The sequence below is a fragment of the Clinocottus analis genome, unplaced genomic scaffold, assembly GCF_023055335.1.
Source record: "Clinocottus analis isolate CAN_PGR_092001 unplaced genomic scaffold, fCliAna1.0.p SCAF_11, whole genome shotgun sequence".
NCBI lineage: Eukaryota > Metazoa > Chordata > Actinopteri > Perciformes > Cottidae > Clinocottus > Clinocottus analis.
The window spans coordinates 7989756-8008906 of record NW_027175832.1 but is presented as its reverse complement, the minus strand read 5'-3'; the positions used below and the strand labels follow the sequence as shown (position 1 = coordinate 8008906).

Sequence of the window (19151 nt, the reverse complement as noted above, 5' to 3'; positions counted from 1 at the left end):
AGACTTGAGTCACACAAATTTTCTTTTACCAACTTTATGTGTACATGTACTGTAGCTCAGCTGCTGAGTTGGCCTTAGCGGAGGAAAGGCAGCTGGCCTCCTCCACTCTCCTCTGTTAATGTGACACAAGAGGGGGAGCCTTAATGTCTTGGCAGAGAGCAGAGATCAATGACGTGTGACTGTCAGGGATTGTGGACGCACAAATGTCTGCAAGCTTGTTTTAATGCCGAGTTAAATGAAAATAAGTCCGAACCCCAGTTACAATATATTTTGTTGTGTAAAAGTAGCACAAACAAGACGGAGCCAGATATCTTTTCAAAATTCCTATTTAATATGGAGCACTGAACGTACAGCTTACAACAAACAGACACAGACTTCTGATATATTTAGAGCAACTTAAAGTTTTAGTAACTAAAAAGCGTTACAGATATTACTTTTGACCAAACAACAATCATAATATTCACAAAGCTGAAGGTCACACACAAGACCATGTCCTCACTGGGTTCACAAACACTGCAGCTGTGCTTCTGGTTTGACAGGACAATATAGTGAAAACTAAATCACAATGACATGAGTGAGTAGTTGATCTGAACAACAAAACGGGACTAAAAACATAATATTCCCCACAGAAAGACATTCAGTTTGTTGGCCTTGTGTGCTCACACAAGTGAATGAAGGAAAGCATCTTTTAGATAGGAAACAGATTACAGACCTAGGTCAGGAAGCATTTGCAAAGAAATAACATTTTGGTTAGCTTGAGCCTCCTTTGGTGCCAGTTGGATCAGATTTGGTACATGGCACACAACACGACAAGTACCGAGATGTTTACATACCGACATTTAATTATTTTAAACTATTATTTTAGTGCACAATCGTGTGACTCACTAACTAGCTAATGTCAAATATATATATTAAAATATATATATAGTATATATATTTGACCCAGGTCTGATATGAAACATTGATACATCAGGGATACTCTTTTTTTGTTAAAATGTGCATCAAACTATTAACAACTTCAGCCAGTAATTGGTAGTGTCACTTAATCAAAGCCAGCAAAAACTGGACTTTGTTACTTCTTGAATATTTTCATCTTTATTTGTACATTAGCTGTCTTTTTTTCTTCTTTTTTTTAACACCACAAGACCAAGCTGATTGACTCATAACTTTGACGTACAAACATATTACTCCGACTATCAAATGGACGGGCTACTTGAAATGTGTTAAGGAAGCAGGTACTATGCAAATGTTCATACAGTTTCACCAAAAGGTAAACATTAATTGAAAACACCAGAACATTATCCAGCCAATCACGCTGACTCGAGTTATGACTCCTCACTAGACTCTTGCCCAGCTTCCTCAGCGGCTCTTGGATCCATTGGAGATCGAATGGGCGATTTTGCCGACCGTGCAGATTCATTATCTTCTTGGCCGCCAGCAGTCGGGTCATCAGTTGGCTCGTTACTGGTGTTGAGAAAAGCTTGATACTGGTTCCAGAAGCCTGCTGAGCTCCTGGTGGCCGGAATATTTAAGGAAGTCATAGCTGATGTAGAAGAAGGAAGTTGGTCAACGGAGGAACGACTACTCCGGGCTGGTGGACGTATCGTTTTAGTTACCACACCATGATGCTTCATGTGACCCTGGGAAGATAAAGCAATGTTTCAGCAATTATTAACTGAATCCCTTTCATTTTACAGCTTTACTTTTGTGATAAAGCTATAAAGTATTGTTTGAATCTCCTGGGAAAAAAATGTAATACAACAAGTACTCTTCCAACATATGTTGTTCAAGTTATTTTTATAGCACTGAGTGTTTTGTCTTCACCTTCAGTCCACTGCGACTGGCATACTCTTTTCCACACTCTGCACAGCAATAAGTCTTCTTCTCAGGGCGAGACATTGGAGATGGGAGGGTTGGGGTAAGGTTGATGGGGACAGAACAATCCAGTGTTTCAGTTGAAGCCAATCCACTAATCTTAACAGCTTCTCCCCGGTCTTCCCTCCCATAAGAACCAAAATGAAAGCTCTGACGTGTCTCCCTCACAAAAGTGGCAGGTCTCTGTGATACACCCATTACCTCCGCAGCAATGGTATCAACCTTCTCCAAAGTGGATGTCACGTTGGGGTCCTCGTCAGGCACAGTTGCTTGGTCTTGCTTTGGTGTCGCTGGTGGAGAAGACTGATCTTGGTCCTCTTCCATGGGTTCTGGTGATTTGGGCCTTGGGGGGACTGACTCAGATTCCAAAGTTGGTGTTGCAATAATATTAGGAACATCTTGACCCAGGATGAGATCAGAGGAGGTACTGGGACAGGTGTAAACAAAGGGGTCACCATGGACAGGTGTGCTTTGCATGTCCTCCAGGTTTGTTCTGGAGCCAGGGAAAGCTTCGGAGGCAGTAGAAGCTTCATCTTCTCCACCGTCCACAACCATAGCATTAGCTGTTGTAACAGTGGAGGAGATTGAAGAGGGTGCGGATTTAGTAAGTTGGATATCAGCAGTAGCTTGTTGTTCAACGTGGTTGTCTTTGCCAACTGGGGAAGCCGGATCCGTCTGCTTGGATGCTGGCAAGGGGGCACTGACACAAAGGAGTGGGGGTTCTACACTGCCTGGTGGTGGAGTTTTTGTGGTGGGATTCATGAATGGGTCAGGGCTAAGGTCAGACGGGGGGATGAGGTCTGGGCTGGAGGACCCAGACTTGTTGGGATTTTTGGTAAACTCAACAGATGTTGTACTGCCAAATGCAGGGACTGCACTTACTGCTGGAGTTTGAAATTCTGAGCTTGGTGCTGGGCTCTTAGAGTGGCCTGCTAGAGGAGGAGTTTTACTAGAGACAGTATTTGGGTCAGTGGACTGGGATTGAGATTGTGACAAGGGTTTGGCATTTGATTCAGCTAGCATCTCATGTGGGGAATCGTCTGTGCCATCTGTGGGCAACTGTCCACCAAGATGCATTCGGATGTGGTGCTGAAGCACTAGGGCATTAGTGAACTTACGCTGACACAGTGGGCAAGAATTTTGGACACGTGCATTGGGTAGCCGGGCATGATGGGTGGCCAGGTGTGACCGCAAGCTGCCTTTAGTAGAGAAGGATCTACCACATATCTTACATGGAAAAGGGCGTTCTCCAAGATGCGTAGCCTGGTGCAGACGCAGAGCTCTGGGACAACTTAGCACCCGTAGACACACCCCACATTGATTGGTTGTCAGGTTACCAACTGGATTTGTGATGCCTAGTGATGGTAGCAAGCCCCCCGCGATGGCACTCGCTCCATTGGCACTCATGCCTAGGGCAGCCACCATTTCGTGTGTGAAGTTTGAAACCGAGGTGGAAGCACGAGTCGAAGATGGTGGGGATGCCATTACATATGTAGTCGAAGTGCTGGCATTTGTGAAACGACTTGAAGAGGAAGTGGCATTGCCAGATAACATCTCCAGCATGGAAGAGGAAATGGAAGAAGAAGTCCATGGAGAAGAAGAGCGGGGCGCTTTCTCTAACTTCTCCACCAGCCTCTGCAGCTTAGAGGTTTCAGATGTAGGAGTTGAGGAGGAAGGCAGTGCAGATGGAGTGGTGGTGGGTTGGCCTGGGGCTTTGGGAAACGAAGAGAAAGGGAAAGAAAGCTGAGAATGGCTTGAAGAAGCAAGTTGGTGGGAGCCAGGAGTAGAGGGTAGGGAGGTGCGGAGCAAGCCCAAGGCTGGGTGGTTGTAGAGGGATGAATGTGCAGCAGAGGTAGAGGAAGAAGTGGAGACCGATGGGAAAAGGAGTTTAGGCAGGTGGGCTAGCTGGGAGTAGGCAGCGGGAGAAAGCATTGGGGCATGAGGGGGAGTGTTCTCATCAAAGTGCTGCTGCTTAGCACCCTTGAATAACCCTGTGATGCCGGAAGACGATGACAAGGAAGGATTGTTGAGGAGGGAAGTAGCCAGAGAAGACGTGGAGGTAGAGGAAGAGTGGGATGAGCCGGAGGTGATAGAGGCTGCAGCTGCTACAGCTGTAGCCCTATTGAGCTGCAGGAGAGAGTGAGAAATCAAAGCCAGGTCTACACTAGGTGGCAGGGGTAGAGTAGAAGGGGTAGATCCTCCAGAGGTTCCCAGAGAAAAGCCTGTGTTTGTTCCACCAACCTCAACATTATCTCCACATGTCTCATCCTCATTCCTGCTTTTTGGCTTATTTTGCATCATATTCATGCCACTAGTACTACCACCACCGCTCATGGTCTGTCCCATTTCAGATCCCCCAGCGGCCCCTAATGCTACCCCAAACAAAGAAGGGGGCAGGAGTGAAAGTGAGAGCTCTGGGTTTTGCTCACGATGGCGTAGGAAGTGCACCTTGAGATTGCCTCGTGTGGTGAAGCGGCTGAGGCACACTGGGCACTGGTAGGGCCGTTCCCCTGTGTGTGAGCGTAGATGTATCTGAAGGGAAGAGTCACTGCTGAACATTTTTCCACAAAAGCGGCAGCCATGTTGGAGGCGCCCAGTATTGGTGGAGCTGGACGCAGAGGAAGAGTCTGCTACTCCAGAGAAAGACAGCATAGCATTTTGGGAGTTTGTGACCATAGATACTGACGTGGGGAGGGATGAGTTCAGGAAGGACAGGCCACTGTGCCCACTCACTGAAGTGGTGTTTGAAGATTTCTCATGAAGATAGCGGTTGGGCAAAGCTAAAGACAAGCCTAGCGGATAGCTGGAGGAAGCCATGGAGATGACAGCAGAGGAAGAGGTGGAGGGAGCAGAGGGCCGAGAACTCACCCTCAAATAACCATGAGCCCCTCCCGTTCCTTCCATCTGGGGCTTCTGGGGCTGCAGGATTTGAGACAAGGAACTACTTGGCTTTGTGGGTTTATTGGCTGTCTGAGAAGGTAGCAGAGAGGAGAAACATGCCAGGAGAGGCTGAGGTGGCTGAGGTGCAGTTTGCTGGGTAGTTGGGCTGGGTGCCCTTTTGCTGCCTTCCAGGCAGAGCTGAGGCAGTGGAGGGAGAAGATGTTGGGAGGGCGTGTCTATGGTATAGGACGCTCCGCCAAGGCGGAGCACCTGCCGACAGATCTCTTCTGTTATCTGCATCTGGTGGATCTGCCTTTGCTGAAGCACCCGGAGTTCCTCCAGAATCAGGGCAATGCTCAATTGGGCCCTAGAAGGTGCAGCTGAGGCAGATGTCACTCCAGGACTGGGAGTGGGAGTGACGGGACTTGGGGGGCCCTCAGGCACACGGCTGGGGCTTCCAGGGTGCGGTGGGGGACATAAGGAGGCAGAGGACGAGGATGAGGAAGAAGAGGTGGTGGTAGTGGCTGACAGCCCCAACTTTGGTGAAGCCATGTGTTCGCTTCGAGAGGGCTGGGTGAGGGCACTTGCAGATGACGCAGAATTGCAACCAGACAGTTGAAGGGCAGGTTGATGATGAGTTTGTGAAGAGGGAGAGCAGTAAGGGAAGTCAGGAGAGAAGGTGGGCTGTGGGTCTTTGAGGGACTGGTGAGAGGACGGGCTGAGTGAGCAGGATAGCGCTGGATCCTCAGTGGGTAAAGAGGGGGTCTGAGAGCCCTTAATAGATGAAAAGAGAGCGAGGGGCAGCTGGGAGCTTTGAAGAGAGGACGATGGAGAGCACGAAAGAGAATCCAGGATAAATGGAAAGGAGTTTGACTTTACTGCCAAGTTGTCATCTAGGGAAATTGAAGAAGAAAAAAAAACGTAATGTCATTTCATCATAGTTAATGACAACAAAACAATCAACCTTTGCATAATTGTCTACAATCTTTATTAAAAAATATATTTTTTGCAATATAACAAATCTAATTCTCAGCCCACTTTTAAAACATGTTAACGCTCAGTGAGAAATAAAAGATGTTATTAGGTGGCTACTTAATGTCTAGATAGTGAAATATTTTGGTTGCCCAAGAGATGACTTTTGACCTTTGGGATTAATTTCCACTTATAGTCCACCACTGTTATCCTCTTTGTCCTGTCCGTCCTCATCAACTGTCGCCTCCTGACCACAGTTGCCACAGTTTCCACACACACACACACACACACACACACACACACACACACACACACACACACACACACACACTGATCTACAAGAATACACTGCTCACCCGTAGAGGTGTCTACCTTGTTTCCAGGGCAACACGCACAAGACAATGGAACCCCCAATAAAAAGAAGCCACATACACACACTTCCATCCCTGCCCTCCTTGTCTTTCTTCTGTCCTCCATTCAATCTGTGTCTCTTTCATCTCCTTAAGAGCCCTTCCCCCAGTAGCCCAATGGGGCGCTAAGGGTTAGGTACTGGACACTGTACTGGGTGCCTGATTGGCTGGCAGTCTTGACCTTAAGCACTCTGAGGTTGCATTCCTGATACGGTTTAGGGCCAGGCAGAGGAAGAGAGGTGGCGCACAAAGAAAAACGAACAGCCCCGCAGATAGACGCGATGACTCAGCCCATCAACAAGCTAACTTAACCCAAAAATGCACAGAGACGGATGTGAAAGCACATAGGCTGACACACAGCCTGTCAATGTACAGCACACTGACACAAAAGAAAGCATTTTGTGTGCACAGGGTTGCTCGTGCTCACATTAACACATACAAAACTTACTGCCGTTTGCTTAAAAGCTACAATTTTGTGACACAATATGGGCCTTACTCCTGTAACTGGAGTGAACAGACACAGACTCACACACACACACACACACACACACACACACACACACACACACACACACACACACACACACACACACACGTACACACCCACACACACTTGCATACACACATATACACACTTCTTCACGGGTATGTTCAAGCTTCAGTGCCCAGCAACAAAGCTGAAAGGGGACAATGGAGTCTAATGCTATTGCAGTAAGAACACCATATACAGTGCCTCACAAAGTTTCATTTTCCTTTACATTCTCATGTACATCTCTTTGCTCCTACAAAACCTGTATCCTGCTTCTCGTAACACATTTTCCCAATTCACTAATATTGTTTTTCACCAATTATTTATCTGGGTATTAACTGTATAGCCTCCTATTCTGGGTGGTCTGTGTCTTTGAATCTGGCAGCAATGAGGAGTGAAGGAAGACATTTGGGTTTTACAGGGCAAAGAAAGCAGCTAATGGCTGCAACCGCAGAGCATGAATTAAAGACTGAAGGCCAATTATTAAAACAAGCCCTCTCTTTCTAAGTGTTTAACATAATGCAAATTAAATTATTTAACTCTTTAATAATTCTGGTAAGAAACCATATAGAAATGAGTATGGAGATTAAATGAATAGCCCTTGTCAACAAAAAAACAAGTCTTAACTGTCAATGAGGACATTGCTATTTAAATTTCAAAACTGACTTTAACCCATATGAAGTTGAACAAGCCCTCAAAAGGTCACAAAGTTAGTGTATGAAGTTAAATCATCAGTTTAAGGCCTTCGTAAGAATGTTACAGTAGATATACCATACAATAATATACCATACCTATGAGCTACTGTTTTAGTTCTAGACTTCCCAACGGATGTGAATGCAATCCCACTGAATAACCCGTATTCTTTTGATATAGTCTCAGTATATTTCTCACCATGCTCAAGTATCCGACAGGCACCGAGGGTCGGGTTCATAAGCTGCTGGGGTCGTTTCTGTTTCCGACGGGACATGCTTCTGCAGGATGGGAACGACGCAGGGGCGCATTGGCCAACACACAACTTTTATTCTGTCTCCCTGCGCACTGAAAAAAGTAGGTATCTAAATTACTTACAGGGGAGAAAATGAAGAAAAACGTTCCAAAAATGTGACAATGGATGCTCCGGATTGATTAGTCTCAAAGCGTGTCCACGTTGGTGGCATTGTGGTGCAGAGAAAGAAAGACAGAACTAAAGTGCCAAAGAGGCATGTGTGACAGTTTTCTCTCTCAACAAGTCTCCCTTTTTTTTCAAAACTCACCGTTGGCCCTCCACACACACACAGCTCTCTCTCTCTCTCTTTCACACACACACACACACACACACACACACACACACACACACACACACACACACACCTCACTTGTTCATCCACTACTTTACATTCAAATGGCGAGTGAACACCCCTTCTTTTGAGCCAAGAGTCTACTGCCTCTCTTTGGTAAACCCTCATACATTGGCGCTCAAGTTCATCACATAAAGAGGCCCTTGCCTGAGCTTTTGATTACTGGTATGATCCTATAAAATCTGAACGCCACCGCCTGCATCTCCCTGTGCGTAACAGAAGGCAACTGTGCGCACAGGTGGACGTAAAACCCGACGCCAGCTCAAATTAATTCATTTTTTCTCTTCTTTCTTTCTTTCTTTTTATTATTATTTTCAAAGTGAAACTACACATATTGTCTCGGAGGCCACCTTGTCACACATGCTAATATCCAAGTATATTCGGGATGTGTGTGAGGTTTCACAGTGCTCCGGGCCGCCTCTAAAAACAGGCTCCTGTGTGAGCTCTCGGTAAACAGCGCGGCTGAAATGAGGTGGAATTTGCAACAATGGCGTAGAGGGAGCACAGCTGAGTGAGCATCACCCTCTCAGAGCCTCTCCAACACATAAGGCCACTGACTGGAGGCACAATGCTCCCTTTTCTTTCGCCCTCATCCCGACTGCTCACCACGTGGAGAGAGGTATTGAGAGAAAGACACAGCAAGAGTGAAGAGGACAATTATTCCCCCCTCTCTCTTCCCCCCCTCCCCTCGTCTCTGTTTCACTGAGGCTTGGACAGAATAATAAAATCCACTCGAGATTTGACATTAAGTCTGACTGTTAAATCGTCACAAGGAAGCAGTCACATGTGTGCGGGAATTATTATTTTAAAAAATAGCCGAGGTATCCCTTTATAGGACGGTGGGAGTCCGATTCATTTAATATGACTTATTTCTCTACCGACGGACACTTTTCTTTGCAAACCGAGCAGTGATTCCCGCACAATAAAAAAATGATAAAAACCGAATAAACAAGTCGGCTTAAACATGCGCATCGTCGCGTCGGCTACGCGATACTATTGTCAAAGAGCAAAGAAGTCATAACTCTCATAGTTGCCAAACATCCAAAAAAAGAGAGAATATCCTTGTTGTTTTTCCCCCCAGAACTCTATTGTGCCAACAACGCATTTCTCGTGCCATCTTGCCATTATGTTCGCGTGTGCGACGGTCGGACGGTTTTTCAACACCAATGTTTCCATACGAGCGCAAAACACGGCGGTGGGATGCGCGTCCCCGCTACTGTACGGCGACCTGTTGCACGCCACGCGCGCTCCCACATCATAACAAGTTATGATTCATAAAATATTATGACTCCAAAAAATACAGTCCCGGATGTGCATTTCCCCCACAGGCCGCTCGTCGCCGACACAACCGCTGTGAATATAACAAAAAAAAAACAACTTACCATGTTTGAAACGATGATTTTTGGCAGCGATATTGTGTAATGACACGGGGGAGGGGGGGAGAACAGCTCAGGAGCTTAGGTTGGGTAAGATCGGCTCCGTCTCTCAGCCGGGACACTGGCGCAGCAATTCCCTATTCACTCCCAGGGATGCGCAGTCGGACAGACGCATTTTTTTTTCAATTATTTATCCCCGTCGCAAAATCGCGTTTCTTTCTCTTATGACAAAGGGTTATTATGCCTGCATGTATTTACTCATAGTCCACTGGCAGCAGCAGGAGAAGCAGGGGCGGTGCAGATAGCTGCAGGCTGTACTCGCTACACGGGGAAGGATTATTTCGCTTTTCTTTGGCCGTGCGTGCCGCTCTTCCTCCTTTCTTTGTATTGGGTCGGGGCCTTGCTCCTGTCAGGCCTGTCTGCGCTCTCTGCGGAACTGTCTGTCTGTCTGCTTAGCAGGCTAGCTGTCTGTCTCGCTGTCTCTTATAATTAATGGCCCTCGCCGCCAGACGGTCCTCTGGGGGAAAACTGTGACCACGGTTTTACTCCACATTGGCTCTCAGTGTGCATCTCACAGAGGAGAGCAGGCCCCGGCTCACAGCGCTCCAAAGCGGATTTAAGGATTGCACAGGTGTGCATGATTGACGCCCCCCTCCCTCCCAACATGCAAACAGTTATTATATCAGACAATCATAATTCATATTTTTCATATAAAAAAAAATCAAATTTAGTCCTATAAGTAAAGACATAGTTTGGGATATTGGATTGTTGGTGATGCACGTGGTTCCTTTTAGATGCCAGGGGTTCTCAGTGATGTCTTTATTGAGCTGTTTTGGAGGCCGTGACTCACAATGTATGGAACAGACAAAATGTACCCTCAATACAACCGTCGTGACCAGTGGTTGTCAAATGGGGGTAAAACTAGCATCCATTCAAAAATATTGTTATATAATAAATATTCAATAAAATATAAGTGTAAGTTCATAAACTGAATTGTATATTTTATATATTCTATATCACACCAGACCCTGGTGGCACAGCGCTGTGTGTTACATTGTACTTTGCGCTGGTTACACAGTACTTAGCTAAAAACATATTTTACAGGGTGTACATCACTGAAAAAAAGGTTGAGAACCACTGATGTAGACAACGTACCTCTTCACTATCTTAAATGGGCCATTTGGACACAATATACTGAACATATACAGAACAAAGCCAATAATCTGAATGGTGTTTACGGTCCCATGAACAACTTCAGCATTCCGCTTGATCTGTGTGTTGTTAAAACAATGTGAAACACTATATACTATTTCTAAGTTTCTTCGGGAGAAAATATTATTATGAATTGTGGGAGACTTTTGTTTGCTCAAGGTCATTTGTTTTCAAACCTGTCATGTTCCACCGATAACAATACTGCTTCAGATAGTTTATGTCCCATCAATGCAATACAAAGCTAGTCTCAGAATAATCTTTGAACCTAACACCTTTCTCTGACGATGATATTAATATAAACGGAACAGCTCCCATCACACGTTTACAGCAATAATGAAACACAACGATAGGGACGCTTTGTAGAAAAGGACTTTGAATAAACTCCATCATGACAAACCAAACCCTCATAAACATTTAAACATAACCTCCTTGGCACTAAACACAAAGTTCAACTGACACTGATGAGAATGTCAATTCTTTTTTTAATTTCTTTTTTTACAGCTATCATTTGCACGGTAAAAGGAGCAGCATGTCACTGAATTTGACAGCTAATGATATTGACCACCTGGTTGCCTGGACTATCTTCCAACTTTACACATTTTCATTTTCAATAGATGGATGGGACGCGTTGTCCTGTCAGTTGTTCCACGTCTCCTCACTGCGGCGGACAGATGATGTGCTCTCTGCATCAGTGAAGCCACTAGGTGTCTCTCAAAGACAAAACATGTTGTAATTAGCTTTGAGTACTTCATAATGATATGTGGCTAAGGTCCACCTGACATTTACCGTAAGTGTAGATATATAGTTTTTTAAACAATTAAAGGATTTAATGTTTGACTCCTTTAATGTATTAAATAAAAACAGTAAAAACAGGTATAGAGCAAAGATATTCTAATTAAAAACTACAGTCCTCTATAAAGACAGTTTCTTCAGCTTATGTGCAGAAGACAATCAGACAATGGGCCCCGATGTATGAATGGACATCTCTTATTTGTGAGGTGATTTCAAAGCAGTTTGGCACGTCATGTAAGAAAAAGATGATTCGGAGGTCAGTCACAATACAAGGGATGTGATGGAAAATCCCTCTTACATCCCTTTTTTTCCTAAACAAACTAATTAGAAAGCTGTCTCTATTTTGGAAATGTCTGTTAGTTTGTCTTGAAAGTCTTCGAGGCTCATCGAGGGGTTTCGCAGCAGTGAAATGCTTCCGCTATGTCCGTTATGTCCCTCCTAATGAACAAATAGAGCCCATCAAAGTGCTAAGATAGACGCCTGAAAAATCCTTGACCTTGGTCCTTTGTCAACTTCCTGAAACAAAAGAGGAAGAGAATTGTGAGTGTCCCACTCCCCAGAGATGAAAGGAAAAAACAAAGAGTAAAATCTGGTGTGAACCAGGAAGACATTGTCCACAAAAGGTGGGGACAGTAATGAGGTCGATGTGCGCTGCCACACTGGAGCCACCAATAAGGTCCCAAGCGAACCAACAGTCGTGCGATGCATCGGGCCCTGGCAGATCAGTAACATGTTGCAATAAAAAACATGCAACAAAACGTCTCAGGAGAAAGAAAACTGAGGTCCAGATCTCAATGAGATCTGACAGGATCAGGTTCATGGCAGGATTGTATTTGCTCTGTTCTTCTTGAGTAGACGCAGGAGAGCGTAGCGGGCTAGACAGACTAGTACTGGAAGGACTATCACAGTCTACGACAGTACCCATGGTGTTTGTGTAATCGACAGGATCCTTACCACAAAGGAGTGACGCTCTTTCATGTATCCCATCTCTGTCGAGCATTGACCTTGATGCTTTCAGCTTTGATGATTTTCACAGAGAAGTTGTATTTTATCGCTATTTCCCATATATCCTGTCAACGTTTGACTGGCTTCAGCGGAGAGCCTGATAAAGTCGTGCTTATCGGACAATATACTGTGTGTCATTTCCTGCTAGCGCACAAAACACCCACATAAACTGTGTAGTTATTTACTTTCATTCAGTGGAGTAGTGAGAGGTTTTAAGTAATGTTTTGATGTGAAGTCAGGTCTGTATTTAGTTATTTGTGAAACATGCAGTGAAGATATGTCACCAATCCCACGGTGAGGAAATGCAAAACTATAAAACAAGTAACATTTTATCGTTCTCAAATAGTCAAGGGTTGAACCTATACACATAAAGTATGTACACTGTGCAAACAATTAATGTTGTTATCTCATTGTCCTCTTCATTAGTACATTGTTGAGTAAAATAAGGTGTTGTAAATGTATATACTATCCTTAAATTACCAGGTGATGGCTTGCCTAGTGTAGCATAAAGACGAAACTGTGGTTTTACTGGGAGATCTGAGCAAGACTAATGCTGGCTCGGGGGATCTTTGTCACCTTTGGAAAGAGCCTGACCGTGTTTCTTCCTGCCTACATTCAAAATGCTACGCTAAGTGGCTGCTTCAAATTATGCATTTAGATATGAGTGTGCTATCAACATTCTCAGCTAACTTTTAGCAAGACACTAAATTAACTTATGTTACACTATTCCTTTGAACTGAAACAGATCACTGGTCTTCACCAAAGGTATGACACTTCATCCAGAGGGGGACATGAATCTGTGAACAAAATCTCATGAAAATCCGTCAGCTGTTGAAATGGATCTCTTAAAACTACAAAGGTTGGCCTCATGGGTGCACTAGAGAGAAAGTAAAGGATCTCAGAAGGAGCCCGTTAGATACATAATCTGCACACTTGTGTGTAAATGTAAACAATACATATACAGTGAATTATTTCTTGTTCAATCTCTCTTCATGTGGCTGATTACCTCTTTGCTTTCTACATGAGGATATTAATAATTGCAGCCTGAGGTCGTGTTAGTGGTTTTTAAGGGCTACGGAAAAAATACTGACCTCTCACCCGCCTCTTTTGGTCATGTAAATTCGAAGCCCTGGAAATGTACAATCAGTTAAAACTTTGAGGAAGTGAAAGTAAAGCAGCGCTCGTGCAGCTATAAGTGGTACATGCCCCAAAACACAAGTCAGGGAAGCATGTGACATTTACCACAGACTGAAGAAAATCTCTGTTTCCATCCACTCACAATGTCACATAGTATGTGTTAAACAGGACCACGGCGCTTCAGTTTTTAAAAAAAGATGATCTTAGAAGATAATATTTGACATAAAAACAAAATGAGCTGATGTCACGGTGGTTTAAATGGTGCAGTGTGCTCACTGAAAAGAAATATAACAAGTCTCTTGAGAACAGTCTACCTAATAATTCCCCTCCCCTTCTTAGGGTCATGTGACATCGCTGAGTCCAGTGCCACCAAGGGGGGAGGTGAATCTGTTGGGATTAGCCTCCAAAGTCAACACACATGTCACACACACAACACACACGCTCGCCAATGGCCACCGGCTGCAAACACCCCGGCGCCAGCAGGTAAGAAATGCCACCTCTGTTCCAGACCTTTACTAGTTCAAGTCTGTTGATGTGAGCGCACGCGAGTTGGCGGTTAAACGTGTAAAAGCGGAGCACATGAGTGTAAATCAGACCAGCAAGCTGTCGAGGATGATCTGCTGATCCCCTGTGCTTGAGTCTGACTTAAGTTAATCTAGGTTCAGCGTTGCAACCCTTTACCCTTACTGAGATGACCAGCAGGGCATGTTTTTCTACTCACAGTTCACCTAGTTCCTCCCCTCAGGTTGTGGAGGTGTTATCTTTGTCCAACCGCCGCACATTTCCCCAGCAATAGTTGTTGTTAAGTATTCTATTCATAGATCAAGGTAAGCAAAAGTCCAGTCGACAGGATTACTGGTCTGAGTGCACAATTGGAGTGGAGCAAAGACTCCACCAGCTCAATGCCAGCTGATTTACAGCATCATGTAACTTGCGGGGATGCTGTCTCTCCTTTAGCTTTGCACAAGGCCGCAACATGACGCCTGCATGGCTACATTTCCTCCACATGTAAACTCGCTTCCTGCGATCCAAATTCTCTTAACCACTGTTCCTTTCGAAGCCTTGTGTGACTCTCCCACACGCATCAGAGACCCTTCGCTCGCTCACCATGGCGTCCCTGGAGGAAGAGCTGACCTGCTCGGTGTGCCGAGACTTCTTCAGCCAAGTCCACCCGCTGCCCTGCGGACACAGCTTCTGCCCCGCCTGCATCCGCGAGGCCTGCGAAAGCCGAAGCGAGGGCAAAAGTCGCTTTACCTGCCCCCAGTGCCAGGAGGAGCACGTTGACGTGCCGTGTGACTGCTGCCCTCCCGCTGTGGATGAAGCACAACCACCGTCGGCTGTCAAGACCTGCCTGAGGTGTGAAGTGTCACTGTGTGCCGCGCACCTCCGGCCCCACCTGGAGAGGCCGGCGTTTAGCACCCACCTGTTGGTGGACCCGCTGGGGGACCTCTCCCAGCGAAGGTGTCCGACACACACAGAGATACTGCGCTACTACTGCGCCGACGACAAGGTGTACGTGTGCGGCGACTGTCTGCTGGACGGAGGCCACGCTGAGCACAAAGTGAAGGCGCTGAGGCAGGTGGAGAAGGATCTGAAGGTCAGCTGCGAGGCCAGATGTGTGTTTTTGACGTTTGTTTGTTTGTGCCACGAGTGCGTGTCTGCTCACGTGTGTTTGTGTGTATGTGATTGCACAGGTCATACTCCAGACCCTGCTCAGCAAAGCCGAGGAGAAGCTGAAAGACGGAAAGCGAATCCTCCAGGAGCATGAGAGTATGGATTCAACCATGGCCGTGAGTCAAACACATTTAAACTGCAGGGAAAATGCAACGTCATGAGTCCCTCAGGAGGTGTAGTCTGCACTTCGTACTGCTCAAGTTATCAAGGAATCCCCAAACCCCCAGACTGGTCTCATTCTACTGAGTTTCCAATGGATCAGATGCTGTGATTATGTCTCAACCACCAACCTCTCGTGACTGGTTTCAGGACTCCATCAAGAAGGATGACACCCAGGTGGAGCGGCTGGGCTTGGACCTGCAGGTGCAGGTGATGAGGCTGATGGTCGCTCTGAGGGAGATCACCAGGAGGGAGAGGCATCAGGTGATAGAGCGTGTGCACGAAGACTGCTCCAAGGTGAGAAGCGAGATGAGCCAGGCGCTGAGCATCCAGAACCACCTGGCCTCGCTGCTGGCCGAGACGGACCCCTTCCTGCTCATCTGGGTAAGGCGCTCTTCCGCGCATGATGCGGTGCTTTCAGTGGTGGAAATGAACGAATTTAGTTTCTGTCGTGCTAAGCAGAAGATTTCAACTCCGCTGGATCGGTTCTCTTTCAGCCGGTCTGTCGGTCGGCCCCCTCTTACTTTGATCCCGACTGGAATACCTCAATAACTACTGAATGACGGCCATTTGTGGTAATCTGATGATGGGTTCTACTAACTGGCTGCCGATCTAACTTGAGGTTGAAATGTGGTAATACCTGTTGGGTGGATCGTCACGTTGTTTTTCCCATCAGCCTCAGCTGTACTTTGTGTTTTGTGCTCATTAACAAATATTGGCATGCTAACACGCAGCACCTGAACAACGTCAACATTGCACCTGCGAAAAACTATATTCAGATTGTCTTTGTATGCACAAGGTCTTCTTCACATTGCTGTCAACACCAGAAGTTCTCTGAGGCATCACATGTGAAGGAGGAAAAGCTTATCTGTTCCATCCTGCCTGGGTGGGTTTGGTTTCATTTGAATGACAATGGCAAACTGTCGTCATATCCTGACTCAAATGTGACTAAATCGTGACCGGTGTGCTATGTGATGCCACCATTTTCCAACTGCGCCAAACCCAGTGAGAAGAAACCAGACAAAACAGCACAGACGTTCTTTTTTTTTTTTTTTTTACGAGAAATGACCAAAAGTGACGGCAGGAAATGTAATATTAATGTCAGGCCCTTTAGCTACTGGAAGACGCTGATGGAGAAAAGAGATTCCCAGTGCCTTCAAACTGTCTATTGTTAGAGCACAAAGGCCAATGTACTTTTCAAAAAGAGGCACATAGTTTAGTTTAACCTCACAGACTATGCTGTCGTAAAACAGCTTAAGGTGTTTACCACAAACACTCTCGATAATGTTGCATCCGCTCACATATCGTGGAGAGAAAAAGATGGAACATGTCCAGGGCCACGGGTGGAGTTTGTTATTTGTTGAATGGCTTTTTCTTTTTTCTCTTTGAGTCCTCTTCTGTCGTGTTTTTCTCAGTTGTCCTTGTCTCTTCTTTCCTCAGGCCTTTCAATCAGATGACACAAAGTAAGTCCATAATAACAAGTCAAGAGTCTCAAGGTGTGTGTGTGCGTGTGTTGTAGAAAAGACAGTGGGACACAAAAGAAGGACATATTGACCCAATAAAGGCAATAATCTCACCGCACAAGAAGCCCCTCGCCTGTGTGCGCTCATACTGCATTGTGTGTTCTAGGTTACTCGCCGACCTGAACAGTCCTCTCTTCACGCCCGACGCCATCAGTCTGGACAGGAAACACATCTTGGAGGACATAGAGAGCAAGTACCGAGAGTTCATCACCGGCACCCTCCGCTGCCTCAGTGAACTCAAGAGGGAGCTCTGTGAGTGACACTCGCCCGACCCGTTCGTTTAACATAGAGGATCGCTTTGATATCCTTTGGAGTTCAAGTTTTTTTCTCTCTCCTGTGGAAAAGTTAGATGAGGAGAACAAAAATAAACTCAATTTCAACGGCATCCATTCACATTAAAACCAGACAAAGCATTTTTGTTTGTATGAAGCTACGCAGCCAGCCGCCAGTTATCTGAACATAAATATATATTCAATTGACCTTATTTTTTTCCCCTTCGCGCAGTAACTAGCCCTTTGACTCTGGACACCAACTCAGCCCACCCTCTGTTGAGCATCTCTGATGACCTTCGCTCAGCAACGCGGGTTAAGACCCGCCTGCCACGCGCTGCTCACCCCGACCGGTTCGACCACTGGCCGCAGGTCCTTGCCGCCCAAACCTTCATCTCCGGGACTCACTACTGGGAGCTGGAGGCTGAAGGGTTCTGGGATATTGGCGTCTGCTATAGAAGTATTGGGCGGAAGGGGAAAGAGGGCAACGCCTTTGGGAACAACAAGGTACTATGCTTTATTTGACGGCACTCACATTTAAGTATGATTTAGCATTATTCATTTACTTACAATGAATCATTTGCTTCCCAAAAATAGCTGAAAAGAACTCCTAGCGTGCAATTCAGATTGATTGTTGTGTTCCAAACTCAAAGATCAAGTGGCTTACTGTCCCAGGCAGCAGAGGAAGGCCACACATCTTCACATTTCAGAAGCAATACTGAATTATTTTAAAATGTTCAAATCAGCTCGGGCTTCAAAAGGAAAAAAGTGTCCTCTTGATTAAACTGCTTAAGTTAAATTTCCAGGTGTCGTGGAGCTTGACGCAGCAGCATGACAGGAGGCTGGCGGCCTGGCACAACCGCAGGAAGACCCGCCTCACGTGCCAGATGACCGGCAACCGGGTGGCGGTCGCCGTGGACTTCGGCGCCGGCACCGTCACCTTCTCCGAGGTGGGGCCGTCGAACAACCTGACACACCTCCACACCTTCTCGGCTACCTTCACTCAGCCGCTGTGCTTGGGCTTCGGACTCTACAAAGCGGAGCTCAACAGTCACATCTGTATCGTCAAAGTCTGAGGAAGAGGAGGAGGAAGAGGAGAGAAGAAGAAGAGGACCCTAGGAGGCTGGTTTGACTTAGACAAAGCCATGCCAGGACAAAGTGGTGTTCATTGATTTCTCCACTTCTGGAACCATGCAGCCTGCGACTGTGATGTCTTGCTCCCCCTCAGATCTCAGCTTGAGCTTGTCTTCTTCCTCAAATAAAGTGACAAAACCACACTTTCTATAAAACTGTAATTGGGTGATATTGACTTGTAAGTATGGAGATATCTGAGAATAGATAATTCATTGAGTGAATATGATTCAATCCTAGCGGGACAGCAAATGAAAAAAAGCTCCTTTTGAGAAATAAAAAAAGAGGAGAAAAATCGGTTGTGGTGACAAGTTTTTACGTATGTTGATGATGTTGCTTTTCATTCCACAAAACTGCAGATGCCCGTTGGTCTGAGTATGCAACGATCGAGTTAGAGAAGGATGTAAATGTTCATGTTGGTAACTGGAGACTAACTCCTGCTGTCCTTTGCTGAAGCGTCTCTGATGCTCTTCCTCTGTTGGACTTCATTGAGCTTCATTTAGTGAATGTTTTTAGACGTCAGGTGTGTCTTTATCAGGCTGGTTTGGATGTTCACCGACTAAAAAACTTAAATAACGCCCTTGTAGAGAAATGGATACTCTATGCTGTAATCCAGTCTGAGACATGATGTCTCAAAAAAGAAGCTATCTCGCCAAAATAAAGCAACAAAGTTGGAAATGTTTTTACTAAAAGGAACACAAGGAGCATCTGAAACTTTCAAACTCGGATCACTGATTTGATTGGGTATTAAAGTAAAGAATATAAAAGGAAAACAGCTGCTATTCACTTCTATCTTTGCTTTATGAAGCAGCTCAGATACCCAATTATTCTCTCATTTTCTTTATTTCTCTGTAAAGGTGAGTGGGTGGA

At 45.7% G+C, this 19151-nt stretch overlaps 2 protein-coding genes across 2 annotated transcripts; one reads left to right on the top strand and one right to left on the bottom strand.

The window, feature by feature from the left end:
• Positions 1–329: 329 nt before the first annotated feature.
• Positions 330–9708, bottom strand: sall2 (spalt-like transcription factor 2). Its single transcript, XM_068571613.1, has 4 exons — positions 9386–9708; positions 7558–7704; positions 1825–5648; positions 330–1640 (listed from the first exon to the last, which is right to left on the bottom strand). The coding sequence occupies exons 2-4, from the start codon at positions 7631–7633 to the stop codon at positions 1326–1328; spliced, it is 4215 nt and encodes a 1404-aa protein (XP_068427714.1). The 5' UTR covers positions 7634–7704; positions 9386–9708; the 3' UTR covers positions 330–1325.
• A 4237-nt stretch (positions 9709–13945) lies between these two features.
• Positions 13946–18049, top strand: trim110 (tripartite motif containing 110). Its single transcript, XM_068570906.1, has 6 exons — positions 13946–15122; positions 15220–15315; positions 15509–15742; positions 16799–16821; positions 16988–17133; positions 17386–18049. Exons 1-6 carry the CDS (start codon positions 14634–14636, stop codon positions 17673–17675), a joined length of 1278 nt encoding a protein of 425 aa, XP_068427007.1. The 5' UTR covers positions 13946–14633; the 3' UTR covers positions 17676–18049.
• The last annotated feature ends 1102 nt before the right edge of the window (positions 18050–19151 follow it).